This window comes from Ascaphus truei, chromosome 1 (genome assembly GCF_040206685.1).
Source record: "Ascaphus truei isolate aAscTru1 chromosome 1, aAscTru1.hap1, whole genome shotgun sequence".
NCBI classification, from domain to species: Eukaryota; Metazoa; Chordata; class Amphibia; order Anura; family Ascaphidae; genus Ascaphus; species Ascaphus truei.
This window is the reverse complement of record NC_134483.1, coordinates 18,115,600-18,132,398: the sequence shown is the minus strand read 5'-3', so window position 1 is coordinate 18,132,398 and position 16,799 is coordinate 18,115,600. Positions and strand designations below refer to the sequence as shown.

The window sequence follows — 16,799 nt, the reverse complement described above, 5'->3', positions numbered from 1 at the left end:
TTCCACAAATCCACCACCCTCTCCATGAATTACTTCTTGCCTTTCCCCTGAGCCTGCCATCTTCCAGTTTCAGAGCATAATCTCTTGTTCTAGCACTTTCCCCTGAAATATTGTTCCCTCCTAAGGTTGTAATATGGGAATTCCTTACATATGAAAAAAATTGTATACAGTGCCACAAAGGTGCATGTTAAGAATGTGTTTGCAAAGCCCTGCACACTATAATGCAGTGATTCCCAACCAGGGCTCTGCGGAGAAGTCTCACGGGTTCCGCCTATGGGCCACGGACTGTGCGGCCCGCGACGGCTTTCCTGGCTCTCCACCCTCGTCCGTCCCCAACCCCTCGTCCATCCCCCAGAGCCCAATCTCAGGACTGCAGGGTAGGAACGCGCTCTAGCAGTGCAGTCCTGTCTGCTCTGCTGCTTGACGCCTCCTCCGCCGGCAACTGCAGGATACCAACCCCTCCTCCTGCCGGAGGTAGGCATGGGGTGGGGGGAGGGAGATGTGAGATCCAGGGTGGCGGAGGGCAATTTCAAATGCCGGGGGGTGGGTGTTGTGAAATACAGGGTGAGGGGGATGTGAGATGCAGGGGGGGAGGAGTGTGATGTGAGAAGCAGGGGGGAGGGTGATGCGAGATGGGGGTGTGTATATGAGGATGATGAGGGGTGCTGGGGGAGAAATGATGATTATGATGAAGGGTGCTCGGGGAGATATGAGGTTGATGACGATGAGGGGTTGGGGGAGATATGATGATGATAATTTTACCCGTGCGGCCCAAATCTGTTTTCCTTGGAGCAGTTCGGCCCTTCTCACTTTACAAGTTGTGCAGGCCTACGCTAGAATTTGGAAAAAACTTGTGAGTAATCGAGTAAAAAAAATTATAATTATTACGGTTTTAACGCATAGGAAGGTGATTTATTCAAAAGTATGAGTTAATTATTATATATTAACCCTACTTCTTTACACGTCTATTTTGTGATTTACCCCTGTCGAACATAATATGTGTCATACAGATAGGGGTTCCCCGAAATTTTACAAAATACTTCAAGGGTTCCATCAAACAAAAAAGGTTGGGAATCACTGGTATAATGTAATTTATGTACTACACTTGTTTGTCTATTAAAAGTCAACCCAACCGGTGATTAATCTACAAGTTTATGGACACTGCTGAAAACAGCATGCACCAAACTGCAGTGAAATGCATTGATGAGTATTATCATATGCCTGGTCTAAAAAGCTTATTACACATACACCCTCCACCTGTAAGGCTGGGTCCCCATTGGTCACGGCGGCACGCACACCGCACACCAGACACTCACCACTAGTTAGGCAGGCCCAGTAGCTCCTTGTGTGAGCGCTCACCTCTCAATTTTGTCTTCCCGTGCCGTGACGCGGTCACGTGCTCGGCGGGCAGCCAATGGAAGGGGAGAAAAGCCCCGCCGTGGCCTGCATCCCATCGCTCCCCTACAGACCGCAGCTGTAATCTGTGCAAGTGCCGCGAGGCGCGCGTGCAGCAGGGAGCACTGGGGCCGTAGCCGTAACATATCAGGAGTTGCTGCTTTCATCTTTTGGCACCAAGAGGGATACAATTCCATGCTGTAGTGGTCCTGTGGCCGTAGGAAGGTGTGCAGCCCTTCTGCAGGGTATTGGAAATGACTGCTAAACGTTCAGTGCTAACCAGACAGAACGTCAAATGTGGCATTATCTGCAGCTAATTCACAGCAAGCGGCCGTGTTTCTGCTTCGCTGCTGCCATGTCAGGACTTCCCAGCAGCAGCAGCTGCTTCTGTCCCGTGGTGAAGGTTCTGCTATTCCAGCTGGGAATAAGCAGCTTATATTAGGAGGTCCCTGGACACTCGTTTTCTTGCTCACCAATAATACTGAAATGGTCATTTTTAACCGTGGACTGAAACTACAGATTGACTTGTTCATTCCCCCTGGTTCATTCCACCTGAGGGAACTGTGTCCAATTAGCTCACAGCACATGAAAGGGCTCTTAAAGCGGATATCTTTTAACTCCTCTGCTGCCAGGGATGCTAAGGCCAGGTCCCCGCTGGCTACTGCAGCGCCCGCTGTGGCGGACGCTGCAGGGGCTAGGCCACTCCCCCTTGCGGTTCATCCAATTAGGGCGAACCTGCCGGGTGACATCACGGCCGCGCCGTCACGCATCCCCCCGCAGCTCTCTGCAGACCGGGGGACTCGGCTGCGCATGCCGCCTGCCTCGCAGACGTGCAGGCAGCGGGGCCGCAGCCTAAGGAGTTAGGTAATGCAGCATTGGGAAATACTGTCTCTTTGTGAGACCCACAATAAGGTGACAGTGGGTTTAAAAAAAAACAAAAAAAACCCCTCCAGGATACAGTAAAAAAAGACACACGTAAAAGTGTAGCTGAAGTCTTACCCCGTTACCCACACCTGTTCCACTGTCACAGTGTTTAAACTGCAGATATGCCAGTGCCCAGCTTCAGCACAGGAGGCTCAATCAGAGATGGAGTCAAAGACTGAGCCTGAGTGAGCCACCTGTGCTGAAGCAGGGATATTCCAAAAACCCAACCTGTTGGCGGGGGTGGGGGGGGGGGGTGAGAGGGGGGTTGAGGACTGGAGTTGAGCACCCCTGTTCAAGCCCTCTGACATTACAACTGATTACCACTGGCTTGCGATTCCCCAAAAGAAGGGCAGGGAATATGCTGGGGGAGCGCGCTTTTAAATAGCAACCTTTATTATGCAATCACACTAATGCTTTCAATAATACTTTTTCTTATTGGGGCTGAAGTGTGAATCAGGGAGCCTGGTTCAAATCCCAGTGCCGGCTCCTTGTGACCTAGGGCAAGTCACTATCTTCTTGTGCCTCAGGCATCAAAAATAGATTGTAAGCTCTATGGGGCAGGGACTCGCGCCTTTAAAATTTCTATGTACAGTGCTGCGGATACTGTCTGCGCTATAAAAGAAAAAGCTATTAGAAACATTATAGTACTGAATGTACACAGTGCTGTATAGAAAGTGTTGCAATCTCGTTTTTGGTGCCTGCGGCTCACTGAAACAAAGGGATATGCCCAAGGTCTCCAGGAGGACAGCGTCCTAACCCCTAACCACCACGCCGAGAAGCAGCAGCTCCTCGAATAAAGGCTTGGCGAGTAATAACACACCGCTGACCTCGCTGGTAGGGAATGGGTTACAAAGGAAACAATGGAGCTTTGCCTTCGCCCTTCCCCCGACACGTGCGCACACTTCCCTTTGTTGGCAGGACAAGTAAAGATGGTTTGAGTACCAAGAGTGAGAGTGGAGTTGCTGGGAAGGAGGCGAAAATGTAATGGATCTGACATCTCTACTGACCCACAGAAATTGAGGTGACTTACCAAAGAGAAGAATGTATTTACCTGAATTCAAAGCCGTTCGTCAGCGGGATTTGGTCAGAGAAAGTCCTACCGACGTCATCAGTCACCATAAGCTGAGGTTCAGGGGCATGTCGGCTCCTAGACCTGGAAACGTAAACCCAATCAGACTGTGTTCTGAACTGTATCTGCTGTGCACTACACTATGAAATGTGGGATGTTCGCCCTTAAAGCAGAGTAAATGGGGTTTTTTTTGTCTAAGCAAATTCCCAAGTCCGATGACAATGAGAAAAACCAGGTTCTTTAGGTGAAATCCCAGTTGAAACCTGCACTGGAGTTTAAAGTAAAAGAACACGGATTTGCTATACTTTTTGGTGTTTGGTTTCTAATTAAACATGTGCTTGCAGCAATCCAGCCCTACATGTGCCGATAGTCCAGGGTAGCAAACTCCAGTCCTCAAGGGCTACCAACAGGTCAGGTTTTAAGCATATCCCTGCTTTCAGCACAGGTGGTTCAATCAGTGGCTCAGTCAATGACAGTACAGGTGACTTCAGCCCAGGGGGCTCAATCTAAGACAGAGCCACTGATTGAGGCCCCTGTGCAGAAGCATGGATGTCCTGATAACCTGACCTGTTGGTGGCCCTTGAGAACTGTGAGAAACTCCCGTCCATCTAAGATACAATTACGCAGTGTAATAAATAGAATACTGCGCCATTCCTCACAGAGCCCATTACTACGGAGCATGATGACATACAGGTAATAATAGGACATTGGCGTGTCTGGCACCGAAGCTGTAATATCCAATATTTACTTCTCCTAAGATATTCTCTACTACAGCTCAACGGCTCAGAAATCAAACCCGTATGCCTTAGAAAGAAGAAAACCCACGGCAGCCTCAAAACCCGAATTGTTCACTTGTTACCCACTTTGCTACTAGAGAGGGGAAGCAACACTGACATTGCAATGCATTGAAACAAAGATCAACCAAAGAGATTATCCCCTTTATGGCCAGGGCAGCCAGCCACGCACTCATTTACACGGAAGGGGCAAAGTCTGTCTATGTAGGGGATGAGTAAATGCATGAACGGAAAGCATTCCTGCTCAGCTTTAATGGAGTGCTGTGCTCCGGCTGTAGCTTTCTGACAAGCAGAGGTGCGGGACTGGTTGTGAAATCTCATGTACTACGCCAGGAGTGGGCAACTCCAGTCCTCAAAGGCCAGGTTTTCAGGATATCCCTGCTTCAAAACAGGTGGCTCAGTCTTTGACTGAGACACCGATTGAGCTAACTGTGCTGAAGCAGGATTCTCTTGAAAACTTGACCTGTTGGTAGCTCTTGAGGACTGGATTTGGCCACCCTTGTTCTCTATAATAAAACAGTCATCTATGCATACAGTCGCATATATGCCATGCATTACAAAGTGTACAGTATAGAGGCATCTATTGTGACTAGCGCATTTTATGCTTCCCAAAATGGTGGCAGTAGCGCCAATAATGGTATGTGCACCCTGCAAATTGGTGACACGTACATAGAACCCGTGTTTTACCAAATCCACTGAAAGGAGAATTTCTTTAGGATTCTGGGGGTGCACAGTGATTGCTCAGCCATATTTGCTACAGGGGAGCAAAGTTCCAGTATTGAACAACTGCACTTCTCCCAATGTTGGGGCACACCATATGCAGCTTTTCTTAAAAATAAGTTTGTCAAGCAGACTTACACAACTGCTGAATTTTCTCCTTTTCCCAACATTTGTGGGTCATAAAGTTACAACCTTCTGAAATCTGCCAATTTGAGCAAACACAAACGTATTTGTGCATATACAGTATGCCTGAAAAAGCGTGCTACCATACACAATGCACCCGGAGACTTACTCGGACGAGTAGAGGAATACGCGTGTGCCCCAGAAAGTGATTTGCATCTTGTATTCCGAGAGTAACCCCGCATTAACCTCTGCAACTGTGCAATCATGGAAAGTGTTGCCGTACTAGGGAAAGAGTCGGCACTGAGCACATTCATATCAGGCAGTCTGAATGCATTATAATATAGGACCTTTATGTTGTATTCACGGTGATGTGATGATGCTTTGGTTATACAGCTGTAACATTTAGCAAAATGAGACTGTTGTGAAGGTGCAATGACATGGACATGCTATACCAAGTGTTGAAGTGGAATTTTGTTCTGGGAAACATTATCTTTAATAACTTCTTAGCCCTGGCCTTTACGGATTAGGAATAAATTGCTCGCCTGGCCTTTTCTAGTGTGCTCTGTGAGCCTTTCGTCTGTGCAGGAGAGAGCAAAACACTGCAACGTTGCCATTGCATCTCACACAAGTTACAGTACGGAGGAGAAACCAAAATAGTGGGATATGTAGAATATAGTCAAACTCTTAACAAGATGGATTCTAGCGGGCCAGAAAACACTACTCATGCAGAATTGTTCCATGGCTGCTACAGCACTTGTGTTTTGGATCTTTTTGTGAGAGTCAGAATGTTCTGTAATTTTCACTGATCAGATTCTGGTTGGCGACTTAATGCTGCATAACTGTGCTCTTCCAGTAGTATAAAGATATACACATACAGTATATACACATGCTTCTGTGTATATATGCACTGTATATAAAGAAAAAGTTAATTGCGCTTCAGTGGTGTAGGTGAGAATTTAAGTCCCAGTACACGTACAAAGAAAACAAGTCCCAATAGTACAACATAGGAGTGATGTAGGTCTCCTGGTCCCTAGTTGCAGTTTCTTGATGGAGGGAACCTCTGTATCAGCTCGATAAATGGCCTATGTAGTAAAAAATAAAGCGCAAAAACATAGAACGTTACCGACCAGCAGCGCGAGGGGCTCCGTGACCGGACAGCGAGGGAATTCCCCAGAGCTGGACGGGGATATCTGTAGCCAGCGGAGAACACCCAGACACTGCTCGCTCCAGAGTGCATGACTTCTTGTGTGCATCACCTTTATTGGTATTAAATCAAATTATTTCTCTTTTTTCACGGTGTTCCATGTTTTTGCGCTTTTTTCGTTCAACACGCGCATGCACACGCGTTTACAGAATTATGCCATGTGTCTAGTCTGTCTTAACTTATAAGCGAGGTGAAGAATCAGATACCTCGACAAACTGACAAATCTAGGTTCTTGATATTGGGAGCTTTTGTTCTGGAGACTGGTTGTCGCTATATTTACTGTCGCCATCACGCTGCAAGATAAACATGTGCAGATACTAGAACCCAACTACAAGGCTGTAGTGGCTATGGGGCTTTAGTACGAATTTGCACCAGCAGCGTCAAAAGGAGTTTGTTTTTCATGCACACACACATGGACAGCGCTAGGGGTATAGATGATAATGGTATGTGCCAAGAATTCATTTTTTCTGTACGGCAAAAACAAAAAAAAGGTATATTGTCCGCCCAGTTCAACTTGGCATAAACCATTAAAAAAAAGTCTTCGTGCTAGCGCGGAATTAAGGGTTGAAAGGCAGTGCCAATAATACTTTTGTGCACCAATTTCTATACAGATACAGTCCATGTTACAAGACTGCTTTTAAAACTGCTGGTCATATTTAATTTTTTTTATTCTACATTTCAATCATCAGTCACCAGAAAGGGCATGTTTGGCCTTCTTACACTGTTAAAAGTACTGTAAACAAAAACCTTACCGATTATAATCCAGTCTGGACTGCTGCAGCTGCTGCTGTTTCCAAAGTAGTTTTGCTTCCTGCTGGGTTAGCAGCTGCTGCAGCCTCTCCTTCTCGATTTCTAGCTCCATCTTTTGCAGCAGAAGTTGGTGTTTTCTTTCCTCAGATATACCTTTCCCATTCGCTGGCTCCTTTGGTCTGGTCCCTGCTCCGTTACTCAGCTCAGACTTGGCCGAGTGCCTCACAAATGAACAAGACTCATGGGGTCTACTAGGAGAAAGCTTGGGTGGGTGTCTCCCTGGGGTGGTGTGCATGTTTCCGGTCTCAAAATGCAAGCAGCAATGAGCAACTTGATGATCAATGGTGCTCCCACATAAATGGCCTTGATGGCCATGAGCCATGTTTGAACAGTGCAAATCTGGTAACCCCACATTGCCACATTTCCTCTGAAAACCGTTTTCCAAAGAACATCTTTTTGGATCCTGGTGGAAGCCGATTTTAGTGGTGGGATCACTTCTACAAAGGTGGTTGTTCACAAGTGAATGGCAGCTTCCCGACTCGCTACTGGTCTTGCGGCACAGCGGGGTACAGGCTTGGCCGAGGTAGGAACCGTTGAGTTCAATAGATGTTGGCCGCTGTGGAATGTTATCCGACACCTTTACAAATCAAGAAGAAAACAAAAAAAAGGGAAGATTTGAAACTATTATTGCTATTACCTGTCAATTTGACTTCCCAATGAAACCTAGTGGATCCCTCAGAGAAAAGGGGTGCCATGTTCAAGAAACATGCCAAGTTTTAAAAAAAATCACCAAAAATAAAGGAACCAAGCCAATTGTGCATGGCAGTGATAGAAGAATGCACCAAACCTTAAAATGAACATACACGAACAGCTATTTCCTCTGGAGAAGCCATTCATGGTTTTTTCACAAGAAAATACAAAAAGGGCAAAGCTCTAACCGTTAAAGGGGCATGGGACTTAAAGCACAACAAATATTTTGGAAACAACTTCAGAATGTAACTGGCTTTCTTACATATATCTAGGCACAAAGTTCATCTTTCCTGTCTTACCTTCAAATACTTTCTGGGAAAGCTAACCGTCTATCTGAACAAGCTCCTCACCCCTACAACATGCAGCATTTATCATCTGAGATCTGACTCCAAAAGACTGTTCACGATCCCAAGGTTTAACAAAGTATCCGGCCGCTCCTCCTCTTACCGTGCCCCCCAAAACTGGAACAATCTACCGGAGACTCTCAGTCACCACCAGTCTAAATTCTTTCAAAACTAAAGCTGTCTCCCATCTAGTCTGTAACTGTTACATACTCCTATAATATATTATCTTTAACTGTGCATGCAATGTCTTGTATATAATGTATAAATCCTGTTCACTTATGTAACTGTATTTGTAACCATGTATTATTTGTCATCATAACTCTATGCCCAGAACATTCTTAAAAACGAGAGGTAATTCTCAATGTATTACTTCCTGATAAAACATTTTTATAAATGAATATATTTATTCTTAATGCAAATGTTTGGCTATTTTGAATCCTTTAGATCAGCGATTCCCAACCAGGGTTCCGTGGAACCCTGGGGCTTCTTGAAGCAGTCTCTGGGGTTCCTCCTATGGACCACAGACCCCCCCGGGGGTGGGGGTTTTTGGTATGTATTTTGTAGGGTGGATTGAGAGAGAGTGGGGTAATTGATGGAAGGTAGGGGCTAGTGAGAGAAGAGAGGGGGCAGGAGGGAGTGAGTGGGGAAAAGAGGGAGTAAGAGTGAGACGCAAGGGATAGATACATGCGAAGCGGGAGGGGGGAGAGTGAGTGAGATGGATGGGAGAGAAATACATGCGTAGAGGGTGGGAAATAGAGGTGGCTCGTGAGGTGTGAAATGTTGTGACTGACCCCTGTCGAACCTAATATGTGTCAGCCAGATAGGGGTTCCCCGAGATTTTTTGAAATACTTCAAGGGTTCCTCCAAACAAAAAAGGTTGGAAAACACTGCTTTAGATATTAAGACTGTTTCTAATGTCAACCTAGTTCCTGCTAAAGCTCCAATCCGAACACGGTGTACTCTGCTGTTACACGTCAACTCAACACAGAAACATACAATGTGACGGAAGATAGGAACCACTTGGCCCACCTAGTCTATCCATTTCCCGTTCTGCTGCAAAACCTTTGACCCAATTCCGTTTACTTTCATGTTTAGGATAGCCTTATGTTTCCTCCAGGCCGGTTTAAATTCTGCAAGTATATTAGGCCCTACCACATCTGTTGGGGGGCTATTTCCCCAATCTACCACCCTTGGAGTGCAGTACTTCCTCCCATTTCCCTTAACCTGCTACCCTTCAGCACACTAGGATCACAAAGGGTGGCGCCTCAAGCAGCAGTCTGTTTTGTTTCTTTAAATGTACCTGACCCCGAGGGGAGTGGTCATAATCCATCATGCTAAAGAGGTCTACTCATACCTCCCACAATCCTCTCAGAGGTACAAGAAAGAACTTAAAGTTACAATACTGTGTAAAGGATCACCCTGTCAGATACTATATGTTAAGTTTCTTTAGTACCCACCCTAGCTACCTAGTAACCACAAAACCATTAAGAACCATTCCCCACAGCAGGGGCTTTCCTGGAGGTGCATAGAGAGGGAAGGTCATGAAATGGGGGACATTAGATATTTTATTAAGGCTGTAATCAGTATTTTAAGTATCACACCCGTAAGTTAAAGAAGCGTCAGCCATACTCTGTACTACTTATGCAGCTTAATTTTCAGGGGTAGTGAACCTTTGAAAAAGGCTTCCCGAGCTCCACAAACTTTTATACCGATCCAGATAATGCACGCACAGGAAGAAATGCCAGACCTTTGTATCCGTTTTGAGACCTTACAAGTCTCTTCTCTAGATGTGCAACAAAAAGCATGTCTGAGCATGTCCAAGTATGTAGAGCAGGCATGAATACAGCAGGTGTACTTTGGTGGTGTAATGAGTTAATCAGCTTATCAAATATTTGTAAACATCTCCACATCTATGATTTTGCCAAGTTATAATAATCCATATGTCCATCTCACACCAGAAGACGTCCACTGCACCAGGGGTGCTCAACTTCACTCCTCATAACCCCCCACAGGTCAGGTTAAGGATACCCCAGCTTTAGTACAGGTGACTGAATCAGTCCCTGCTGCAGTAGAGGTGGCACATTCAGTTCCTGCTTCAGCAAAATCTTTGACTGAGCCACCTGTGATGAAACTGGGATATTCTTAAAACCGGACCTGCTGGGGTGTCTCAAGGACATGAGCATGCCTGCACTACAACACACACACACACACACACACACACACACACACACACACACACACACACACGAGCATCCCATTTGTACACACACACACACACACACACACACACACACACCCTAGAGCATCCCATTTGTATACATCCATTAAATATTTCCAGTACTGTAATGTAGTTTACACCTTGACCAATGTGGCTACAAGGTAATTAGCAGTCACTATTTAAACTACGTGGACTGACTGATATTGTATAATGATTGCCTGGATTGTACCTCCTCACCCCTATTGCCCTCTTTACAGCTGAAAAGAAATACAGAGCTCAGAGTTCTAATGTTGTTTCCCACAGTGAAAGGTCAGTGCTTGTAACAGCAGAATACCCACACACACAGTACTCTGTACCTTCTGGGACTGCAGCAGAGGCTCACAAATGACATCAATTAAGTTACTGAAGTATGACAGACATGAAAAGAAGCAGACTGGATGCTGGGGCAAAGACAGTCTGGAAGAGATGAATGTTTTCACTTGAATTGCTGCCATGCTCTGTTCTTTGTGCCTCACGAAGCAACCAACCCACCAACAGAAAATGAGCTTGGGTAAAATACCTGTCCATGCTGCTTTCTTCTTACAATATACTGTACATTAAACCAGGGATAGCCAACGCCAGTCCTCGAGAGCTACCATCAGGTCAGGTTTTCAGCACATCCCTGCTTCAGCACAGGTGGTGCAGTCTTTGACTGAGTTGGCTACCCCAGCATTAAACTATATGTGTGTGAAATCATCATCCACCCATCACAGAACAGGGGTGAAGAATTCTCACTGCTCAGCCCCATCACAATGCCTTGCAGGATCATTCGGGTGGCAGAGTGATTAGGTACATGGACTGCATGTGCCACATTAAAATGACAGGCTTTACGATAACAAAAACTGTGTAGCACTGAAACAAATATAACATCATACCCTAGAAGTCTTGTTTGAGACAAAAAAAAATATATAATATGCAATATACCTATGCAATTCATGGTATGGCTTTCATGCCCTAAATCTGGAGAGCTATGAAAAGTATATTACATTAGGAAACAAACAAAGCAGCAGAGCATGCTTTATGGGTGAGTGCTTTGACTTCAGGATCTTCAGTGAATCACACTGCTGCTTACAGCAGCAAACACATTTAGACCTGTCGGTTCTCGAATGAATAATGAAGATGACCAAACAGATATTTTGCTTGAGTTACAAAAAAAATACCTTCCATGACTGCTCCCATTAACATTCTCCCTGCTATTATTCCGTGTACTAGTAAGCACACTCCTCCTGTGACTCTCTCCCTTCTGCCCTTTCCGTTTATGGAGAATTCAGGGCGTTTGAGACCTAAATAAATATTTCACAAACCAAATTATTTATGAGCGGAGGCAGGTCTCTCGCTCCATCCCCAGGGCTCTTAAAGATCATTGGAACCAAGGGCACGTATACAGCAAGTCCGTGTTTTTTCCATGTACTGTATAAAGAGGGTAGCACCCAGGCTGGTAGCATTTCACGGTGCAGAATACATACTGCAACAGCTGCAGTACGTGCTGTGCCAATGTCCCGCACCATATAAATGGCCTGCAATCTCCCTGGTGTAATTAGGTCTTGTACGCTGGCAGCTTTCGTTAGAAGATCATCAAGGTACTGTAGATTACGTTCTAGTTTCTGAACTAAATACTTACAGGTGTTGCATTATCCTTTATTACTTACAAAGTTCTGCCTCTAACAAGACATCCCGGGAAATGAATGATCTCGCCCATGAATTATTTATGACCATTTCACAGCGTGATCCCGGCGTCATCCTTAGCCTTTTCCAGGTCATATGACACCAATTAGAGCAGAATTTTAATTATTCAATAACCTGAACTCTTGTCATTTAACATATAGATATCAGTGCGGTAAACAAGATAATGCTAATGGGCCCTGGGGGCTCGCTTCTCTCCACTCTAGGCCTGGTGGTTGCTGTTGGAATAGACAACACTGAGAAATGAAGGAAAACACTAGCAACGTTTTAATAGGTTCTCAGATGCCGACCCCCCCCCCCCCCCAAACAACCCCCCCCCTCGGGATCTCCAAGCAGCTAATCCTTATCCACAAAAAAAAAAAAAAAAAAAAAAAAAAGATTAAGGTTCTTCGCAGCGTGCTTTTTAGGGAAGGAGGAAGGCCGACGGAAATGATGGGACGCAGTGTTGGAACATGCTCATCACTGGTGGTGCGAGTTCGGTAAAGAAGAATTGGAATGTATGTTCTGCCACTCATGGCTGCGACTTCCACACTGTGCACATATTACGCCGAAGGGAGAAGGAGCCCGCTTGCAGAGTCTTAGGCCTGGGACATAGCGTAGTGAAGAGCGCTTGGCAGCGCTGACGCTCATGCTCTCCTGCTCAAGCAGGAGATTTTTCGTGTCCCTGCATGAGCGTCAGCCAGCGCGCTTGTGTGCCGGGTGGGAGGCGGGCCAGGAGGCGAGGCTAGGGCGCCACGTCACGGCCTGCCATTGGCTTCTGGCAGTCACGTGACCGGCCCTGCGCGACAAAATTTAAACTTGCCTGTCTCCTGCATTTCCACACGCCTCCGCACATCTGAAGCCACGCTGATAGGGATGTTTCCCCTCAGCGCGGCTCAGAACGGTCTTTTTGACCATGTCCGAGGCCTTAGTTTGCCATTTTTCAGTCTTTTATCCTTTTTTAGATGCATCCAAAAGTTGTATGGATTTGTGTGTTATGTGGATACCTGAAATATGTAGTCCATAAAATATAAGAAACGGATCACATCGTCAAAAGTAATGCTGCCAGAGATATTAAACAGACATGGCGATTCCATCTCATAGCTCTTTCTAGATAATTCCTAGTCTCGAAATAAAACGGTGGATTCTTATTTTAAACAGCATCAATTTCAACTAAAAAAGAAGCACAGAAGTGAAAACTCACTTTTCGGTTATATATCCACCACAGGGTTTTATAGAGGTACAAGAAAGCAGGAATTATAAGGATATACTCAGGGTCGTTATGCAATTCCGCACATTACTTTTTAGGGGTAAAACAATGTGCAGCACGTGTAAAATATAAAGGTGACCCTGGCGGTTTTATCCATCTATGGGAAGTATTAATCCGACATTTCTACTTTATTAAACTCTGTGTCCCTTTAAGTAACAAAGCTGCCAGGGACAATTGAAAAGAGCAGTCAATGGAGGTATTACAAAAGGGTTGTCAGCTCAAAATTAAACCCCAAAAGACTTTTCCAATTCAATTTAGGCAGGAAAGCACAATCACTGGAGATGCCGAGAGGGATCAAACTATCGCAGGGCAATTCATTATCATTCTGAAAGGTTAAGGGCGACTAACAATGAATCAAGGAAATACAAAATAAGTCCATCTCCTTTCGGGTAATCGGAAAGGAAAACACAATCAAACAACTGCAGCCCCCTGAAGTCAGGCAGCACAAATATTTTGGCAGCACCAACTTTAACTCCTTTGATGTCAGAGAGATCAGCGATGTGCTGCAGTGCAGAGCAGGTTTCTCTGGGTGCAGACAAGCGCACACAATTTTTAGCATCAGCATCGCCGATTTCAATGGGGTCTCATGTTCATAAAGACACCACCCAGAGATGGAAAAATCCTGTGCTATGCGCAGGGAAAGACCCATCAATCACAGCTACAACATCAAAGCTGCATCTGGTGCACTGGCGGCGGCGGTGATTGACAGGTCTCTGCGCAGTGAGGAGAGCTGGGGAGGTTGGGGGGGGGGGGGGTAGGGAGAGCAGAAGGCCAAGACATGTATGGGCTTGAGGTGTAGCTAGTCAGAGCTCTGCGCACCCCCCCCCCCATTGGGTGGAGCTAGGAGCTGTTACAGTGTGCGAGTGTGAGTTTGTGTAAGAGAGTATGGGGGTACACGTGTGAGTCTGTCCCACACACAGGAAGGGGTTGCGGGAGTTAGGTGTACAAAATGCTGGCTCCAGCATTTAATATTTTTGTCCACTCCTGAAACCACCACAAAGCATAGGCTAGAAAGATTAAATAATAATATTTACAAGCCCAACCAAGAGCCGTCAGACTCCCATTTATGCATAGATATAAATAAACTCTGCAATCTTTTATTGGGGATTGTGCCCCATTTAAGATGCAGTTCATCTCCATTCAGAGTGAAGATCCCAGGTTACCATCGACATTGGTACTGCCGGACTCACCTGAAGGCAGAACTCTGCGGCTGAAGCCCTGATCCGCAGACCATTGCTGGGGAGATGTTAGGGAACCCTCTGCCTGGCACCACTCTGGGGGGGATCGCAGCGGTTACCCCTACACATTGCGTTAATTAGTTCCACTTCATCGGAGGGTGGTTTGTGTCAAGGCCTTTTTATAAAGTCTGGAAGGATTGCATTGTTCTATTTCACAAGTCCTCAACTGAATAGCAGAGCCGACTAGAAACCATATACAGTATTATCACAAAACATATTTTATTATTTATCAAATACTTCCAACTGATGTTAAATATTAAGAATTCTCCAATCCTCTAAATCAGTGGTTTTCAACTTTTACGGTTAAAGAACCCTATAATTATATTGTGAAATACTGCGTAATCCAAACAACCTCTCTAATAGCACATCGGAGATGAGATGCATTGTAAATTCAGCTGTATTTGAGACTTGAGTGATGCCGAAGTGTTGGATATTCCAGAATATTGGGTGTCACTCCTAGGATTATTGGATTATACTCCCGTAAACAACATTGCTTCACCTTTTATAAGGTAAGGAGTGGCGGCCAGAGGCAGGATGTTCAATAGGTTTCTAGTGATTCTGCGCCATTGATCTCTATTTAGGGCGGCTTTTTGGGTTTCGGCTACTGTGAAGTGGAGCGGTTTGAGATCTTGCGCCACCTGGTTCGGCCACGTTTACTTTGGAGCATTTCGGTCCACTTTCCAGTCTATGGGTCGTGTGGTGTAGAGGCGCTGGTATGGTACTCTGGTGATGTCCATACGGCAGACGTGGCCAAACCACGTAAGTCTTTGTCGCTTAATGTCCTGGTCGATTGTGGATTGGTTTTCACAGGCTAACCGTACATCATTTTTTTTTATCGGTCTCATAGCGTAATATGGAGTATGTTACGTAGACATCTTAGTTGGAATCGTTCGAGTAGGTTTGTATCGCTTTTGAGTAGTGTCCATGTTTCTGAGCCATACAGTAAAATGGTGCGTATTGAGGCGTTAAAAATTTGCGTCCTGATGGTTCCACAAGCATTTCTTTAAGGAGGCGAATGCTGCAGTGGCACTACCGATGCGGCTTTATTTTCAAAGACAATAATCGTGCCGTTACATAAAAAAGGCTACCCAGCTAATTGCAAAAATTATAGGGACATAAGCTTGCTATAAACATCTGCAAAGCTTTTGACTTCTATTATCCGGACCAGACTACTTAAACGCAGAGAATTGCACTGCAGGGAAGAACAGATTTAGACCAGGAAGAGGGTGTACGGACCAATTTTTCACACTCCGAAAACTAGCAGAAACACGACTCCGCTGCAAAAAAAGATACCTTTATGGTATTTGTTGACTTCTCATACGTTTTTGACAGTGTGGATCACCCATCGCTATGGTGCGCTCTTCAAGGCTGATATCGTACCACATGCCACTCAATGTGCTAAGAGCTTTTTATGTGTCCCTCCTAGCAATACCCTGAGACACCAAATTCATCTTTTTACATGTCAAACAGTAGTATAATATTTATAAGTACAGTAACTGAAGTAGTCTACATAATACAGTAATTTTGTAAATAAAGTACTGTCATACAGTACTAATAAATCAATACCTTCAAATACAGTATTTTACTCACCAATATTTTAACGATTACTTAAGTGATGCAGAGCTGCAGATTATTGTTCAGTATTCACTTATTAAACTTTAAAAATATTCCCTTACACTAAAAACTTGCTGTAGCGGCACTACTAATCATTTGATGAATCCATTGTACTGTAGCTTCATTTGCACCAAGACCACCTCTGTTACCTCTGCTCATTATTTATGATGAATGGGTTCAAAACAAAGATGGAGCGTGATTAACACAACACGTAAGAATGGAAACTGGCGGACCAGAATGCAAAGCAGCAAGAGACTCACTCCGCAAACTTGATACCCTCTGCAACTCAATATGCTGTTTTGTTCTCCACTGCGAAATGTTCAAAGAACTAGATTGGTCATCACTTGAGTCTAGGCGCAAAGTTCATCTTTCCTGTCTTGCCTTCAAATACTTTCTGGGCAAGCTACCCATCTATCTGAACAAGCTCCTCACCCCTACCCCATGCAGCACTAATCATCTGAGATCTGACTCCAAAAGACTGTTCATGGTCCCATCGTTCAACAAAGTATCCGGCCGCTCCTCCTCTTACTGTGCACCTCACAACTGGAACAATCTACCGGAGACCCTCACTGCCGCCACCAGTCTAAGTTCTTTCAAATCTAAGGCTGTCTCACATTTTAATCTGGTCTGTAACTGTGTCATACGTCTATAATATATATGATCTTTACTGTGCATGCAATGTCTC

The 16,799-nt window shown here is 45.1% G+C and overlaps 1 protein-coding gene across 2 annotated transcripts in view; it reads right to left on the bottom strand.

The window, feature by feature from the left end:
* The window catches only part of LOC142484090 (protein hinderin-like), a 178,816-nt gene that overhangs the window by 52,722 nt on the left and 109,295 nt on the right, over positions 1-16,799 (bottom strand). For both annotated transcript variants that reach the window (XM_075584024.1, XM_075584016.1), the window contains exons 7-8: positions 6,982-7,616; positions 3,371-3,472 (exon numbers count right to left, since the gene is read on the bottom strand). In XM_075584024.1, coding sequence (XP_075440139.1) covers positions 3,371-3,472; positions 6,982-7,616 — 737 coding nt within the window. The remainder of the gene's footprint in view (positions 1-3,370; positions 3,473-6,981; positions 7,617-16,799) is intronic.